Source organism: Pteropus alecto, unplaced genomic scaffold, assembly GCF_000325575.1.
Source record: "Pteropus alecto unplaced genomic scaffold, ASM32557v1 scaffold23, whole genome shotgun sequence".
Lineage (NCBI taxonomy): Eukaryota > Metazoa > Chordata > Mammalia > Chiroptera > Pteropodidae > Pteropus > Pteropus alecto.
Genome location: NW_006435837.1, coordinates 430392 through 449370, shown reverse-complemented (window position 1 = coordinate 449370; position 18979 = coordinate 430392). Strand labels below are relative to the sequence as shown.

Sequence of the window (18979 nt, the reverse complement as noted above, 5' to 3'; positions counted from 1 at the left end):
ATCCTCCCAACCCCCTCATCTCTGTCTGTTACCAAATTGTCCACTGTATTTGTGAGTCTGTTTTTGATTAGTTTGTTCTTTTTGTTCCTTAGATTTCACATATAAGTAAAATCATAAAGTATTTATCTTTCTCTGTCTTATTTATTTCACTCAGCATAATAACTTCTAGGTCCATCTATGTTGTTGCAAATGGTAAGATTTCATTTTTTTTAGTGGCTGAATATTCCATTGTATATATGAACCATAACTTCTTTATCCAGTCATCTGTGGATGGACATTTAGGTTGCCTCCATATCCTTGGCTATTGTAAATTGTGCTGCCATGAACATAGGTATCCATAGATCTTTACGAATTATTGTTTTGGTTCTCTTTGAGTAAATACCCTGAAGTGCAATTGCTGGGTCAAAAGGTAGATCCATTTTTAATTTTTTGAGGAACCTCCAGACTTTTCCATAGTGGCTGTACCAATTTGCAGTCTCATCAACTGCAATTCTTAAATCAAGAACCCGAAATTTCCAAGCTCAGAATTTTTATAACAAAATTGATTTTTCAGATTTGGTTTTCCCAATATGCTAAAAGTCATTAAGGCAAGTCGTTGTAACAGATGATTACAATTCGAACCTCAGTAATGTATATAAAGCATATATAGTTTAGTACGCTTCTGCTAATTCTCCCTCCTGGCCTTTACCTAATCAGATCAGATTATTTATATGAAGTAGGAAGCTGACTTAAGTAATCATTGTCTAATCATTGTGCCACTGTGAACACACCCAATCCCTTCTGATCTCAGAAGCTAAGCAAGGTCGGGCCTGGTTAGTACTTGGATGGGAGACCACCTAGGAAAACCGGGTGCTGTAGATGTTTAAAAAAAAAGTAATCACATGTTATGTTTTAACAGAAATTTATCTTCAGTTTGTGTCTATTTTCATAGTGACCATAAATGTTCGCTATAATACAAATTGTAATAAATGTTGGCTGTCTTAAACCTTACTTTCTAGGAACCTTAGTCAAACTTGGAAGCAAATACTGACTTCAATGTATATATTAGTACTGAAAGTTTAAATGCTATCTGAATGTGTTAACAGAAGATCAAGGTATATTTGTATCAGGCATGTGGGCTAGAATTACAGAATGCCCTTACAAGAGAGCAGCGCAAACTAAATTTCCATCAGGTCACTTGAAACCTGTTCAAGGTAGTCTCCACTTTCAAAGCCTTCTAGGAAAATAATCCCATGGTCTGGGATTTTACACTTCTGGCCTGATGTATTTGCAAATTTCCTAATCATTGAGTTTGGCAGCAGGTCCTCCATGTGTATGTGAGAAACTGAACAAATGTTTAAATTAGTACATCCTAAAGACTGTCAGGAGAGAAAGGAACATCCAATTGTTTGACATGTAATAAGTTGTTTAACTTGGAAGGGCTATAGTGAAGTATCCAGTAGGGTGTAGTGCAGGTATGAAATGTCCAGGGGTCTGTGAGCATGAATAGAAAAATATATTTTTTCACTAACCTCCAACCAAAATTGAGCATTTCCTTCCATTATAAATGTCAGCAACAAACCATGTTAGCTTCAGCAGTACTTGCTTGTACCTGTTGCCAGTAGACCCATAGATATTTTCATGTCACGTGGTTGGTGCAGTTATCTTGAAACATCACTCATACTCTTCACTATTTTGGGTAAGTTATTAGATCACTGCTAGATCTTGCATTTTTAAAGTGTTAATAAAATGGTACATCTATTACTACATCACCAATTTGTTTTTAATATTTTGGTAACTGCATTTCATATAATTAGTTTTCTTTGTAATTCAGTAGCACTATTCTGGGAAGTCTGTAAGTTTCACCAAAGGTTTAGAAGCTTTGATATTTAGTGATTTCCTAAAGCTGTCTTTCTGTCATCCCACCAACTTTCTCAGTGTTTTAAAACACCCTATATTTTTCTTTCTTAGTTTCCAAGCCAGCTCCTTATTGGGAAGGAACAGCTGTGATAAATGGAGAATTTAAGGAGCTCAAGTTAACTGATTATCGTGGAAAATACCTGGTTTTTTTCTTCTACCCACTTGATTTGTAAGTAATACATAGCAGCTAGTAAAACCTCAATTATCAATCATTAATTAAGAACATCAAATAGTTAGAAATATTTTATTTAGCTCTTGGTTCTCAAAAGGCAAGTTGAGATGAAGAATTTTTCCAAGAAGGTAACATCTACCACATATTTCAGCATCATAACCCATTGACCCCCAATACTTCATACTTATGTTTACATGATTGTTATACTGTTAATCATTAGAGAAAAAACACAATTATATTCGTTAAGCTATACCTACTAAGACAAGAAAATGGAATGACAATATTTTAGAATGCATTTAATAGCAAGACTTATGCCACAAATCTATTTAATGTATCCCCGTTAAATAGAAAATTAATAAGCCCTTTCCTCTAGTGATGCCATTTAACTTTGGTTTTACTATTTTTGTTCTTTGCTGCATCTGTTGCTTTCCTGTGATTTGAACATTTTCCTGAAAATACTGCATATGCTTAACAAATAATGCCTATTAATATAAATTATGGTTATTGGGGGGGGGTTCTTTAACTCTGTGACAGTGAGCACTTTTGTAGATAGAAAGTTGACTCAAAGTAGCTTTAGTCACTTTAAAGATTTAATTTTATTGTGTTTTTCAAATTCCATGAAAGTAAGAAGATACCAAAAAGAGAGTTATCCAAACTTTTACATCTTTTCTATTTGACTATATTTTTTGAATATATTTCAACTTTACTTTGTAGCACAAAAACAGCCATACATAATACATACACAAACGAGTTTTACGTTCCACTGAAAGTTTATTTACAAAAAATAAGATAGGCTAGATTTGGCCTGTTGACTGAAGTTTGCTGACCCCTACTCTAATCCGAATAGGAATAATTCCCATAAAAATTAGTACATTGCAACTAAAACAAGTCATAAATCTGTGTAATACAGTCTTTAAGTTAGTGAGAACTTGCTTCTTTCTAATCAACTTATACTGTGGCTTGACTAGCTAAAATGTTTAATATACTTTAATTTCTAATAGAAACCAGAAGTTGAAATGTTAATATATAAAAATTACAGGCCTTCTACAGTCATGTTGTTATAAAACCAAAAAATTAACACATATACAAAATATGTCACTAAACTGAATTTTGAAATTAGTCTAACAGCAAATAAATATGCTGTTTCTCCAGTGTTAAAACTCCATAATTAATAAGACATATCTAATTAGAGCATGATGTTAGCAGTGGTCTTCTGGGTCAAGGAACTACGATAGCCTTCTTTCTGTCGCTTCTGTGGAATGCCGGACTGGGTCTGGTTAGAAAAGGAAAAATTCTGGGGCATTTGCCAGTCTGCAAGAATGAAGGTCACAAATATAACCCTTCAGTTTTCTGCCAGAACTTATTCTCCGTCCTCACTAAAGTTGGGCTATTGTGTCACTAGACAGCATTTCTTGGATAAAAGGAGGCAGGTGCTAACTATTCCTACCTTTTGGAAAATATTAAGAATATATACTATGGCCCAGGTTTCCAGGGACATAATCGAGATTAGAACTGCTTGCATATGACAGTCCTCTCCTTGAACAACTGAAACATCTGAGAAGCCTATATTGGGCAGTGGTAGAAACTTGTCCCCTAAATCTACATTTTTCAAACTTTCTTGACCATGACATACAGTAGGAAATGAATTTTTCATTGCCACTCAGTACACTTACACATACATACAGGGCAACATTGTCTGTATGCACCAGTAAAGCCAATACTATACCAAAATACTGAAAAACTTCCATACCAGATGATAAATAGCCCCTTTCCCAAGACCCTCCCTAAGTTGCCCCTCCTACCTGGTCTTTTTCAGAAACCTCCAGTGCTAAGGCCAAATTTGAGTTAAGGTTGTTAAATATTTTTTTGTATCAGTCCTGAACACACATACATGCACTTGTATGTACATATGTTTCATAATTTATAAATGATGTGCTCTCCTATTTTCTATTTCACTTTTTTTAAATGTTAATTGGAACTCAGTAAATTGGCATAAATAGTTCCTACCACAGTTTGAAAAATACTACACTAAGATAATATTCTCTAAACATGCCCTTCTGACAGCAGGAGTGGAACACAAGGTGGAAAAGGACCTAATCGAGAAGGAGGGGGTGGGAGAGCATTTCCTCATCTCCAAAATAAAGATACATGCATCTAGCTCATAGAGCTAGTATAGGAATGTAAAAAAAAAATAGTACAATAATGTAAAATGTGTGTAGATCCTTTGAAAGCTATAAAGCACTATATAAAGTATTATTAAATAAAAGCTAATAAAATGGGGAGAAGTGCTGCCATAAGGAAGAAGGGAACATTGGTTGACCACTGATCCATTAAATGATAAAAATAAGGTTTATTGAGGTATAATTGGGAAATCTGTAATATACATTTATTAAATTATGTTTGATCAAAAATGACAGTCTTAGACTACTCCATCTTGAGAAGGTTCATATATAAAATTGTTCTTGATATACATTCTAATATACTAAAGGTGTTTGTAAGAACTAAGTCATTTAAAACTTCACATATATGCATATTTTGAGAATACTGAATATTTTTTTTTTTATTTCCAGCACTTTTGTGTGTCCAACTGAAATTATCGCCTTTGGTGATAGAATTGAAGAATTCAGATCTATAAACACTGAAGTGGTAGCATGCTCTGTCGATTCACAGTTTACTCATTTGGCCTGGTCAGTATCTTACACTTATATTTGTAGGGGAAAGAATGGATTTACTCTTAAATTATGGGCAGACAAGTCTTAACATGATAGGAATATAGTTATTTATCAAACAATCCAGGAGATTTATCTGAGAGCTGCTAGTTCAATGAAGTTATGGTAAAAATGCTTAAGGATTTTATAGGACATTTCAAAATTAGAGGAAAGAAGTCAGTGCAAAAGATATAATGTCCATAGCAAACACCCATTGAATTGTAGGAAAGGTAGGTCTGAAGATTCAAGCCCAGAATAGAGATTTGGGACCATCTCCATAGTAACAGTAATAAATTAACATTATTCCAACATCTGATTAGTGGTTACTTTATTATGACAAATTGGGTAACCTTAATCTGGAGGAAAAAAATATTTAAAATACCATTTCTCTGTTACACAGTTATCTAGTATTAAGTTAAATTCAAAATCTCTTTTATAATTACTTTCCAAGAAGCAATGATTTTTTAATTTTAGAAATAATTTTTAATTCATTGTTCCACCTACTTAATTGCAAAGAATTGCAAATTAAAATGATAAGGGATGCCATTTTTTCCCTGTCCGACTGGCCAAGAGTTCAAATATTGAAAAATTTCATCCTGTGATGACAAAGGTGAGAAGAAATGGCCCTCATACACACAGTTGGTTCAGCATTTCTAGAGAGCAGTTAGGCAACATGTTTCAAAATTTTAAATGTGTGTGTTGATGCGAGTTTTTAATCATGTCAACAATTTTGTGCACAAAATTTTACGCACAATAAACTGTTCAGAATTTTATTGGTTTTCAAACTTAATATTTAGTTCATTAAAGTAAATTCAAAAGTTTTTCTCCATTTATAGTTATACATACATATAAATAAATATATGTGCATGAATATGCATATATAACTAAACTTTTAATTGGTTCAGGAGCTACAATTTATCTTAAGTATTTTAAAATGCAGTTATATTTTTTTATTTCTTTTAAGTATCTCAATTTTCAGACACAATTTCCCAAGAATTTAAGTTATTCTTACAAATCTAAGAAAACATACAGTGTGTCTTAAGTCCTTTTAAAGTGTTTCCTTACTATTTATAAACTGAATAAAATTTCAAATTACACATTTTAAAATGGAATCACAAAGTAAATCTGTTGTTCTAATATGCCAGATCCCCTTAAACATTATAAATAACTACAAATAAAATATAAATACAAATATGTACTGATTATTTCTTAATATAAAAATATTAAAACTATGGGTTTAATTTGCTTCATCACTTCTATAGTAATTCTAAATCACAGGATTAAAACACAGATCCACTAAGGAAAAAGTTATATCATCCCAAATAATTTGGGGTTGCTTTCCCAAGGAATTTTTGGGAATACATTCTCAGCTGGATAGTTTTCATATTAACCAGAGATTTCTACTTGGATGTCAGAACTGGCTGTAGACATAGAAAGCTGTATTTCCCCATTTTCTAGCTGCTATGTCAGTGCCCTGCAATTGGGGTACCAGTCCACATACCCTGGTTTCAAGTTAAGGAATACTTAAATCTGAAGACTGTTATGTCTAAGATTATATCTAACTTCCTTTGCTGCTGCAAGTGGACTTTGCATTCTTTTGTCAGAATATTAAAATATCATCCAGTTGTATTCTGCCTAACTGTCAAGGCATTGCCTTGTGATCACAATTATAAGGTTATACTTAAGATAATGCATGTATCCTTTGATCCATCAATTCCACTTCTAAGAATTAATCAGACAAGTACACAAAGTTGAGAATGCAAGATGATGTATGTCTCCATATTTAGTATTTAAAGAATATGAATATATTGTTAAGGGGGGGGCAGGTAAGAAAATAGAACATATATTAGCCTGTGTTTTTTTTTTAGAGAAAGGATGTGAATGTTGTCTGTTCATGCGTGTGCATATGCAAAGAAAGAGTGCTGACTGTTTTGATATATGGTATTTACTTAATTCTGAGAGGTAAATGTTGTTTGTTACAGGATTAATACCCCTCGAAGACAAGGAGGACTTGGGTCAATAAGGATTCCACTTCTCTCAGATTTGACCCATCAGATCTCAAAGGACTATGGTGTATATCTAGAGGACTCAGGCCACACTCTTAGGTACCTTTCAGTGGTTTTACATTATGACAAATCCAAATATATTTATAATCCTCCTTGAAATGGAGTTAGAAGATACAAGGTTTGATCAAGAAATATTATTTGCTCTATTTGCAAAAATGTCATAGGTACTGTCATAGGTAATTGGTTAGTGCCTTTCTTAAACTATGTGTCACAGACTATTAGAGCTGGAAGATTATTTAGAGGTCTTTGACCAACCCTGTCATTTTACCAATAAACAGATTCACAGAATTCCATGAACTTAGCCAAAGTTGTATAATTAGTTAATGGCAAAGCACAGACTTGAACCCATGTCCCCAAACTCCCTGTCCATTACTTTTCTCCAAACTGACACCAATAATGGTTTTTCTAAATATAAGTATCAAAGTATTTAACAAACCTGTGTCTTTGTAGTGGGAAAAATTGAGAAAATATTTTACTCGATAGCTCTCACAGGGTTACTTGAGCTAATAGATGCTAATAGAATTCTTTGTAAAAAAAAAAGGCAATTTTAGCTTAAACCAGTTGTAATTTTATTATAGTTGTTGATTTGCTTTGCAATACTAATAGTTTTTTTCCTAATGTTTTACGTGAAAGTGTCAGTATTTTATAATCCTGTTTTTTAATAAGTCTTATTGAGATATTTCATTATACAACTCACCCAATATAAAGCATACGATTCAATATTTTTAGTATATTCAGGGAGTTGTGCAACCACCACCACAATCAATTTTAGAATATTTTCATTACCCCAAAAGAAACCCACACTTATGAGCAGTTACTCTCCCTTTTCCCCAATTTTCTGGCTCCCATGCCTGCCTGTCTTCTTTATTTAATCCCTTGTTTTAGTGAAGCACATCTTCATAGCTTCCTAGTAAAAGGTCATTGGAAGATAAAATGGTTGAGGCCTTCCGAGTCAGAAAAATTTTATTATTCTGCTCACATGTTGATTGATAATTTGGCTGGGTATAGAATTCTAGATTGAAAGAGATTTTCCTGCAAACATTTGAAAGCATTACCCTGCTACATTTAGCTTCTGGGGTTGTTACTGAGATATCTGTTGACATTTTTATTTCTGATTTTTTATAAGAATGATCTATCTCTTCTCTGTGAAAGACACATACATACATATTATACCAAGTATGGCAAATGTCTTAATCTCAAAGTCTACCAAAGAAGCAGTTCACAAAATTAAAACAGAAAACTGAAGCTAGAATTTGCTACCAAAGAAAAGGCAGATTTGTTTTTGCGTGATGTGTATTGCTATGAGGTATCAGGCTCAATTTCAGATCAGGCTCACCTCAGAACAGACTTGATCACCACTGACAACAGTTTTCAACTGTAAAAGTAGCTACATGAAAGAACACCCATATGAATAATAATTAACAGTTTTGCCCAAATTTGGCAGGTCTACCTGGCCCAAGGAGAGTAAGCCCTAATTAGTTCAGACATTAAGTTGTTCATTCAAAAACTTGTAGGATAAAGAGGAATACCTTAGTAATGTTTAATGTAATTATGAAATAAAATTTCATGGAATAGATATGTAATTGCATATATTTCTATTAAAAACATATCTCATCATTATTTATAATAGTTGTACACAAGCAGTTAGCCCCAGTACCCGAGATCTTTTTCTAATCCAAAGTAGTAGGTTGAAATCCATATTGACTTAAATAGACAATAAAGTCCTTCGAAAATTTCTGTTTATCTCTAGTCTACTTTAACTCTTATAATGCCACCTCTATCTCAATAACAGGTCTTTTTTTTTTTATCAAACTACATTATTCCCCAGGCCATAGAAGTGAATCACATAGAGAGATTTAGAGGGAACAGTAACTTAGCTTATATCGGTGAACTTGTTTTTTTTTCACCACTGAAAAAGGAAATATAAAGACATTCTAAACAGCCAGTGATGAGCAAGATAGATCAATCACTCTTTCACCCAAAAGAAGACTTTGCTATGTAGTTTTTTCATTTCATTTACGGTGCAGTAAAATCCCAAACCTAGTAGACATGAAGATTATTATACAAAGAGAACATCTTTTTGCACAACCCTTAGAACATGCCCATGGCAACTGGGAGAATGCAAAGATTTCTGCTGTGACCCCAAACACACAAATTATATGACCCCGGGAAACACTGGGTGCATGTCCCTCCAGACATTTCATAGACAAAAAGAAAACTTTAAAGTTACCATTTAGCAACGATAATCCCAAATTATATAGTAGATAAGTGTGGGTATTGAGGGTGTGTGCGTGTGTACATACCAGTCAGGTAGGTAGTGTGTCGTTCAGTATAACAATGCTTCTGTGCAGATGGTACAGGGATTCACGTTAACTAATATTTGTCTTAACTGAGGTGAAATGGCCTTACCTCTGCCGTTCTTGTGTTTTACAGAGGTCTCTTCATTATCGATGACAAAGGAATCCTGAGACAAATTACTCTGAATGACCTTCCTGTGGGTAGATCAGTGGATGAGACACTTCGTTTGGTTCAAGCATTCCAGTACACTGACAAACATGGAGAAGGTACCCTTGCCTTCTAAACATCATAGGCTTTTGATTTTTTTAGTTTGAGAAAGCAGCATAATTAATTTGGTTTCCTATCCTAAAAGTAATTTGGATGGTTCCAAAGTCTTCTGATTGCAAATTATTAGCCAATCTTTTTAGCAGATCAAATTATTTAAAGTGTTTTTAACAAAGTATCACTAATATAGTCTACTTACTGAATAAGATGCAAAAATATTCATTATTTGTATAGCCCTTTGGGATAGAAAAAAGTTTCTGCTACTGCAATTTTTTAAATTATGTTTCTGTAAACTTAAAATTTGCCAGTCTGGCAATATGTAGTAATATAAGTTGTATTTGCATGTTTATATTATTTGATTTAGAATTTTTTCCTCAAGGTAAGTCAATAATCCTCAAGGTTATTCAGAATCACACTAGTAATCTATCAGTTCATCCTTTCATTCCCAAGTTTTTGCAGTAGCTAAATGGAAAAAGTCAGATTTTACTAGAAATAGAACATATGTTTTATATTCCTTTTAAAAGTGTAACTCAGAGCCTGGGTCAGGATGCATTCTAAGTCAAAGGGATATCCTACTTTCCGAATAGTTTTAAAGTCTCTTGACATACAGCAAACCATAACATCGGTACAAAATACTGTAGGAAATAGCAAATAAGCTTATTGTACGTTTATATAAATTTGGAGAAATTTTTGCCATGCCAAATTTTTGCCAAATTTCCAAACTTTCCAACTTTATTAGAGGATCACTAGGTTTGGTTTCTTACATTGTAACTGGAACTAAACATAACTGGCAAAAATGAAAATAGATTAGCTGCCTGCTGATAAGCTCCATGACTAAAATTCCTTGGTGCAAGCAGGCAAGCTAACAGAAGTTAAGTGTTCAGTGGCCTAGAAATGTTCTCATTGATATAGGCTGTATTTTGTTTCATTTGGAAAAAGAAAAGCCAAGAGTTGCTGAAGAGAACTGAACTTTGTTTTTAAACTATCTTTTGCTAATTTTTGTTCCTTTTAGTCTGCCCTGCTGGCTGGAAACCTGGTAGTGAAACAGTAAGTCGAACTAATCTTTGTATTAAGGGGATGGCTGGGGCCAAAGAAGAATGCCAACCTTACAATAAGCTTTCCTTGTAATAGTACTGTCTTGATTTTGTAAATGAAGTTAACAAGCATTGCTAGGCAAAAATCAGAAGAGTACAGGCATTCTTTAAACTATAGGAAAAGTAGCTAAAACTAGAGAAAGCAGAAGATGGGACTTCATGCTATGAATTTTAAAGCCAAGTATCCAGAGAAATATACCACTAAAAACAAAAAGGGAACATGGAGACTTGGTAAAATAAATTCAGAGCTCTCAGAGATCATATATGGAATTTCTTCCTATACTGTGGGCAAAGAAAAGTCACAAGCAAAACCTGGTTTAAGTAAGACTGAAGCTAATGATTGTCTCCTTATCATTTGAAGGAAAAAAGATTGAAACAAGTTCATTCTCTCATTTAGGGAGGCTGTGTAATTTATAGACAATCGCTGAAGTAGTGTCTGGCCAAAATACAATTTGGAAACTTACTGGAACCTTTTTTAGTTAACATGTTATCTTCTAAAAATCAAGAGTTTTACACAAACTGTAGTTATGAAATTGAAAAATACTAGAGCATTAGAGGAAGAAATCATCTTAGGATAAAAGAAAAATATAGACTCCTAAGACTTTCTTAGCAAACAAAAAAAAGTACCATTGGCCACAGACAATGAGAGGTAGAAATTCACTGTGTAAGCTCACTCAGATTAGGTAAAGTAACACTGGTTTTGAACCAGGTTTTGATGGGTTTGCAAAACAGCTTTGTCCTTGTGGGTTAAAGTTAATATTACAATACAAACGTACTCACCTCTACATAGATCTGATGGATCTCAAAGGGGATTTGAAGTTAGGCATTAAAGTAGTACTTTGAGCACTAAGTACTTTAAATTATAAATTAGTCATTAGGTTAGTTTATAATTACTGATACTTACAGAGAGAAATATGAATCAGATACTATAGGCATCACCTGAGAAGCCTTAAAAAGCATTTTAGGATAGGCCTTCAAGCCAGGGGCACCTCCTCCTGGAGCTGTAACAAAAGCATCAGTACTGATGAATAATGTCACCGTCAATCACAGACATGTGCTGAGAGATCAGCAAGAGCTCCCAAGAAGTACAAATTAACAACGAAGGGTATCATAGGGTGAGGATTTTGCATATCTGAAAACATGTTAACTATCCATTTGATTAACAGGGGGGAAGGGCAGGGAGCACAAAACTTCTTTGATAATCTGATCAAAACCATGGATTCTCCCTCCAGAAAAATGCACATGTGTTATCATACGCTGTGTTTGGACATTCTTTTTTTATTCTCAGCTTTACTAAGGTATAATTGACAAATAGAATTGTATATATTTATTTAAAGTGTACAATGTGATTTGACATATGCATACATTGTAAAATGATTAGTACAATCAGATTAATTAACAAATGCATCACCTCACATAGTTACCTTTTTCTGTGTATGGGAGGAAGTCTTAAGATTTAGCAAATTTCAAGTATACAAAACAGTATTATTAATTATAGTCATCATGTTATACATTAGATCCCCAGAAGTTACTCCTCTTGAAACTGAAGGCATGTACCCTTTGACCAGCATCTCCCCATTTCCCCCATTTATGCAACCACCATTTTCTTTCTCTATGGGCATTCTTCCAACAGACATTTCTTGAGCACTTGCTGTATAGCAACTATTCAAACAATAGCCAGAAGGTATTTATTAGGGAACACTACAGCCAAGGTCCTTGCCCTCGGAGTTACATTCTAATTTTATTTATTTTTTGTTTTTTGGTTTTTTTTTACTCTTTTTAATTCCCCACCCCTCCCCACCCCCACATCCACTCCTGACCTATGGATGTTGCCATCTTACTTTTTTAAGAACTGGATCTCTGAAGGCGGGGTGTCTCCTCCCACACGCTCGTGGTGTGTACCCAGGGCCTGGCACACTCGGGACATGGTCCATGGCTCCACCTGGGGTGCGAACCCAGGACCTTCTGCGTGTAAAGCAGATATGCTAACCACTACACTATGGAGCCACCCGACATTCTAATTTTAGGTTGTGGCAAATGTTTCAGAAACAGGTTGATAGGAGTGAGTTGGTAAGAGAGTGCCTGGGGTGAGGATAAAGTGGTCAGGAGAGATTTCTAAGACATTTGAGTTGAAACGTTGAGTGAAGAGGGAGCCAGGCATGCACAGAGCAGTGAAGGGCACAGGCCAAGGCAGGAACCAACTTAACCAGCTCCAGGAACAGAAAGGGGGCTTGTGGCAGGAATAGAGTGAGCTCTGAGCAGTGGGGTAGGAATGCCAGTGTCCTGTGGCATGGAGCACTGGGGTACAGTGAACTAGCTGAGCCATGTGGAGTCACTGGTGACCACAGGGCAGAAAGTAGTTTGGAGCGGTTGAGTATGGGGGTGAGAGCAGGATAAGGAAAAGGAGATGAAGTATGAACTAGTTCAAGAAAGCCATGAAGGGGAGAAGGAAAGAAAGTAACTGGAAAGTGGGGGATGTAGGATCAGAAAAGGTTTGGAGGTGGTGTTTCTTTGAAGATAGATGAAGTTTTCATCTCTATTTTCCTCACTTCTCCCCTGTATATTGCACAGGCCTCCCCAATTTGTCTCCCTGGCCTCAAGCTTCTCTCCAATGCATGTCATTCTCCAGATGAGAACCTTTTAGTGGCACTCCAGTACTCACAGGACAAAGTCCAGATACTGGGCACAGCCTTTAAGCCTTTGCATTCTTTGTCTTCATAGGTCTTTCCTGAGTCACCTTCCCTGTGGTTCTTGCATGCTGTGCTCCCACCAGGTTACCTGACCCATTTTCCCCTAAAACAAGCCCTGCTTTTTCAGACCTTTGTGCCTTTTCTCAAGTCTTTCTAGAACCTGGAATACCTGTCCCCTTTTCTAAATTCTACTCCTTTTTCAAGATCAACTTAAGTGCCAGCCCCACTCTGCGACCATCCCTAATGCCATCTCAGCCTGCACTGAGTCACACAGCCTGCATCATACACAGTCGTATTATACATTGCATCAAATGTTGTGTGCACGGACATCTTCCCCATGAGCCCCAAAGGCATGGACTTCAGTAGTTACCACTGCCCACCATGCTTTTGACACAAAGTTATTCCATAAGTAGCTGGAAATTGAATTTAAATGCAGAGAAATCATAAATTAGCAAAGACAGAAAACTCAAAGTGATGCCTAAAAAACTAGGTAATGTTTATTTTATACTGAAGAAAAATTCAGAAGAAAATGCATATAGAATTATCGTAAGCTGATTACAAGAGCTTTCTTTATATGTAAGGATAGATGCACTTTACCTGTAACTATCAAGTAACAGTTAATGTGAGGTCAATTTATATGGAAATTTCAAATGAGTCTAGTAGGTTTCTAAGGCTGTGATGCTCTAGTAGAGAGCAGTTTTTTGTTCGGAGTATTTGTTCAGTCACTAAATAGTTATTGAAGGTATGCTTCATGTTGTATTTGAGTTTGTTTGTTTGTTTGTTCTTTTTACTTTGCAGTTTGAAAGTAAAGTTTGCATTCTGGACCTCCAAAAAATCCATTTGAACACACTGCCCCCTTTTCAAGTTGTTATGACATACCAACATTTCAGCAGATGATTTAGAAATACATTAACATCTGTAGCCATGCTCTCTTAATGTTTGGTTTAATTAGATCAAACCTGAAGATGCCATGAAAGCCTGGTGGCCAAGAGAAGAGCTGTAAGTAAATTTGGGGGTGCTTGAGTACAGATGTTAATTTATTAACAAGTTATTTGCCTTTTGGCACAGCTGAGATTAGTAGGTAGGACAAATCCAGTTTTTCCTATATACATATGATATATAATTTGGCACCCAAAAAGTATCTTCTTTAGTCAAGAGATAGGCAACTAATGTTGGACAACCAATGACATACTTTGGCTTTTAAAATGAATAATTTGCATTTTTCTTTTAACAGATAATCCCAGATCCAGCTGGAAAACTGAAGTATTTCGATAAACTGAACTGAAAAATACTTCACGTTATGATGCTCGAATGTTCCCAATAAAGTTCACCGTTTTACCACATTGTGTTGCAGTAGTAATTTCTTGGTGAATATAAGAATCCATTTTAGGGTCCAAAGATATTTAGTGTTCAAATTAGACACGAATGCCAAAAGATAGGCAAGTTATTCTCTTTCCAAAATAAGAAATGTCAGGTTGACTCAAACTAGTAATAACAGTAACAACTAACATTTGCATAGTATGTGCCATGTGCCAGGTGTTATACCAGGCAGGTTAGGGCCATTATTTAATCCTCACAGCAACTGTGAGTTCTTTATTTTACAGACAAGGAAACTGAAGCCCAGATAAGCTACTCACCTAGAGTCACAGCTAGCTCACAAAGGTAAAATCAGACTTTGAACCTAAACAGGCTCATTCTAGTTTCTGAGCTCTTAACAACACTCCACTGTGGCTACCCTTCTGCACCTTTGAGGGTGGCAGGAAAGGACAGGTTGTGAGCAGTCTCCTTCCACAGTATCTGGTAGGGACAGCTGACTCCAGAGTCCACTGCTCTGTACAACATAAAGTCCTCTGGACACACACACACCCCTTCTCTAAATTCATGTTTTCCACTTGTACCAAATTTACAAGTAACAACTTACATGTTTATATTTAGTTTAACAAGTAAAAGTTGAATCCCTGAATATATGTCGCTAGTTCTTAACAAATGACCATATATAAAGCTGAACTCCAGGGCTACCTCATGACCTCATTTGCCACCCCAATATGGCAAGGACTGTCATAATCATCTACAGATGTGCCATGTAGTTAAGTGACCCCATTCCCAAGAGAATTTGCCTCATCCTGTCTTCTGTGTTAATCCCTCTCATCACTCCTGGGGAAGCCATCACTAGAACTAGGGGTATTACAAGCCTGGCTGAAACTCTGTCATAAATGGCAGATGGTTAGTGATAGGCATTTGGATCTGGACAGAGGAATCCAACTGCCATTTATAACCCTTTGCTATAACAAAGTACGTTCTAAATGCTAGCTTACAGTCGAAATTCTAAAAGCCAAGCTATTAGTACAGTTGAAGACTGCTAGTACTTTGGTGCTGAAACAGGTCTGTGACCATCTTGTCACTACTTCCAATACAACTAGAATCCTGTTCTCAGATTTCCTCTTTCCAGTCTGAAAAGTACAAACTTTTTACTTATGGAACAAGCCTGTATCTTCTTGATTAATAGTTTACATTCTATGGAGCTTTTTTCTAACCTCGTGTTCATTTTAGGTAAGTTTACAAGGAAAAAAGGTATTTTTAGATGCATTCAAAAAAGCCAGTCATTAATATTTCATTCAACATTCAGCAACCATTGATCACTTAAACACTTGGCATGTATCAGTGACAAAAGATTTTTCTGCCCTCAAGGAACTTAGTATTTAATTACTAAAGCAGGTGTTGATAGTGTAGTAGTTTCTGAGGGTCTACAAAAAAGTGGAAATAAATCTGGACTTACCACTTTCCTATTAATTGGGTAATGTAAATACCTATAAATAAAAGAGCATCAAATGTACTCCTTAGAGCCTTTTGTAAACTAGTCCTTCAAAGAGCTGACTTCTGAAAGCCTACAGGTCCAAAATTATATTCTAAAGATGATCTCATGTGGCCATTTACAGAAGACTGGATGAAGAGTATCCAGGAAGGATCGTCTCCTGCCCTAATGGAAAAGATGGGCCCTGGGCCTGACCAGGTCGCACCCACAGAAGAACTATTCCTTGAACATACTGGCCTACCATAATCTAGAGCAGTGCTTCCCACCCAGGGACAGTTTGCCTCCAGGGGACATGGTATTGTCTGGAGATGTTTTTGGCTCTCACACCTGCGGGAGTGCTATTGGCATTTAGTGGATAGAGGCCAAGGGGGCTGTGACTCATCCTCCAATGGACAAGACAGCCCCACAACAAAGACTTAACTGGCCCAAGATGTCAATAGTGAGTGGTAAGGCTGAGAAACCCCTCTCTATAGACAGCTGCCCACAGACAGAGGTGGAGACTGGTTTAGTTAGTAGCTGCCTCTACAGGAGGACAGACTACACCATGACACTAGGCAGTTATCCAAAGTAGGTCAAGAGGTGACTTGAAGTTTCTATGAAACACAGGCAATCTTTTCAGTGTGTGTACAACATCTGTAATTCCATGCTTCTCCCTCCAATTTCTGATCTGTTGACTCCCAGTTAAGTCTTGCCAGTACCTTGAGCTTTCCAGTGATTGCAATGGACTATTTTTCCAGAGATTTCTTAGTCCCCACACTCTCATGCAAGGGTCCAGTCCTCACTCCTATCATTTCTTTTCTGTCCAAGGGCACATCTAATCTTACATCCTAAATTTTCCATCTGTCGGGAGACTTCCAGGTTGTTATGTTTTATTCTCAAATACATTAACGCTACTTGACTATTTAATGATATTTTTGTACCTTAAGCCCCCACATCTGATATCATGGAATGCATCCTTATATTTCATTACCCTTGAACTTTCTGACAATGCTGTCACTGAAATATCTTTGAATAGTTACTAGTATATGAATGTGATAAAATGTATTTCAGATAAATAGCTCAGAAAGGTCTCCATGTCAGCAGAAAGATATTTTTGTGTGTGTACACATACATATACATAACACATATACACACTTCTATAAACTCATTAAAATTTTTACCCAGCTTTTCAAAGGAAAGAAAAATGTTTAGCATAGTTATGATATAGTTAGTCTTAGCAAAGCAACTTTTATCAAGTCCATTATTAACATAATAACACAACTTTGGCATAATGCTGTACACTTATGTAAAAACCTAAAAATAGTTTTAAAGATCCACCTTCCTGAGACTTAACCTTTTAAATGAACAAATTCAAAAGCCAAGTCAAACACTCAAAGTCACCTAAATCACATATTTGTTCATACAGAAATATTACCTACACCGTGTACAAGGTAGTTTGCAAGACAATGCAGATAAAAAGATATGACACAATCATTCCCTCAAGAAGCCCAGTCTCCCAATGAAAGCAGCAATATGATGTAATAAATGCTAAAAACACTGACACTTGTGGTGGCTCCAACGTGACCATGAGCAACTACAAGGAAAGACTGGAATGAGGGAAGGTGTCACAGAGGAGGGGAGTGTAAGCCCATTTCCTACTCCTCCACTGAAGGCTCTATCACCAGAAGTGCACCATTTTTTTATAAAAAGATAGTACTTGTGACCCAACCTCAAGAGACGGAGCACTGACTGATTTTTCTCTCTCATGATAATCTTACTAGGAGATGGCATATACTTTAGAGTTGATTGGCCAAAGTTAGGGGTCCACCATGCGGCCAAGGTTAGACAAGGTAAAAACTGAATCTGCAGACGTGATTTCGTTAACTTCTCTGGTCATTTGTACAGCTCAACTGGGACACATCTATCAGAAACAACTGGCAAGGTTTCCATTAAAGAAAATACGCTGCACTGTAACGCAAAGGCCACGAGATGGCGCCAAGCACACCGAAACCAGCCACTTGCCACATCCTGAGGCCCCTTTCCAGGCTAAACTGAAAGAGCAACAACTAACTTTCAAATGTTTTGTTTTGTTTTGTTTTGTTTTGTTTTATGTAATCTAACTTAGGAAAAAATTACTAAAAATTTCAGACCAATTCAAAACTAAGGACAACTCAAGTAGGCATCTTAATTTGTACTGAGTACAACTCCTTCCATCAATGACCCTGACCCAGGTGGAAGTACATTTTACACTGTGACGTAGTACACAGGTAAATGTGTTTGTGCACCCTGTACAAGCATAAGTTTCACACAACACTTACCATTACTATGCAAAATGCATTCTGATCTTTTATTTTTGTAATGTTGGTCACAACCCATAAATTTCATGACTCACTAATGGGTCACGACCCATAGTTTGAAAAACTCATTTGTTTTAGCCATATTTTCTCTTCTATTAAAGGTGCACAATTTCTTTAACACAAAACACAAGATCCCTACCCTTTCTTTGGTTACTATAATCGTTCCTCTGCAGTATTAATTTCTCAGTACCTCTGGATTCCTGAATGGCTTTCAGAAAAGCCTGTTTTATTCTGAGGCTCCATTTCTTCTTTAGCATTCACATCTTAAATAGGATTTTATTTTTAAGATGATATGCAATATATTCATTAAAGTATTTTGATAACTAAACAGCTGAATCAAGTGAAGAAATATAAGCCTAAATCAGGGGACCATAGAGTGAAAAAGTGTCCCTACTTTTATGGAGGAAGAAATGAAACCTGAAGCAATGAATCTCCAATTGTACCCTGACCTAGCTCATTGCAGATGTAGGCGAGACCTCACAGGTGTAGACATTCAGGCCACTTCTCCCACGACGCACTGCCTGCCAGACGCTGGACCAAAGCACCCCCAAATCCGCCTTAGATTGAGCCTCTTAGATCAAAATAATCTCATGATACAAGTTTCATCTGGAAGCCATGTGATTTACCAAAGACCCTTAAA

The 18979-nt window shown here is 36.0% G+C and overlaps 1 protein-coding gene across 3 annotated transcripts in view; it reads left to right on the top strand.

Annotated features, from left to right (window-relative positions):
- The window catches only part of PRDX4 (peroxiredoxin 4), a 21339-nt gene extending 2360 nt beyond the window's left edge, over positions 1–18979 (top strand). The window contains exons 2-8 of one of the 3 annotated variants that reach the window (XR_439169.3): positions 1951–2068; positions 4642–4758; positions 6762–6884; positions 9279–9409; positions 10420–10454; positions 13990–14190; positions 14426–18979. Coding sequence is in view for 2 of the 3 variants with exons in the window: in XM_006911609.3 (XP_006911671.1) it covers positions 1951–2068; positions 4642–4758; positions 6762–6884; positions 9279–9409; positions 10420–10454; positions 14144–14190; positions 14426–14429 (575 nt within the window). In the remaining variant the exon portion in view is untranslated. The remainder of the gene's footprint in view (positions 1–1950; positions 2069–4641; positions 4759–6761; positions 6885–9278; positions 9410–10419; positions 10455–13989; positions 14191–14425) is intronic. The other 2 variants (XM_006911609.3, XM_006911608.3) reach the window with 2 other exon arrangements.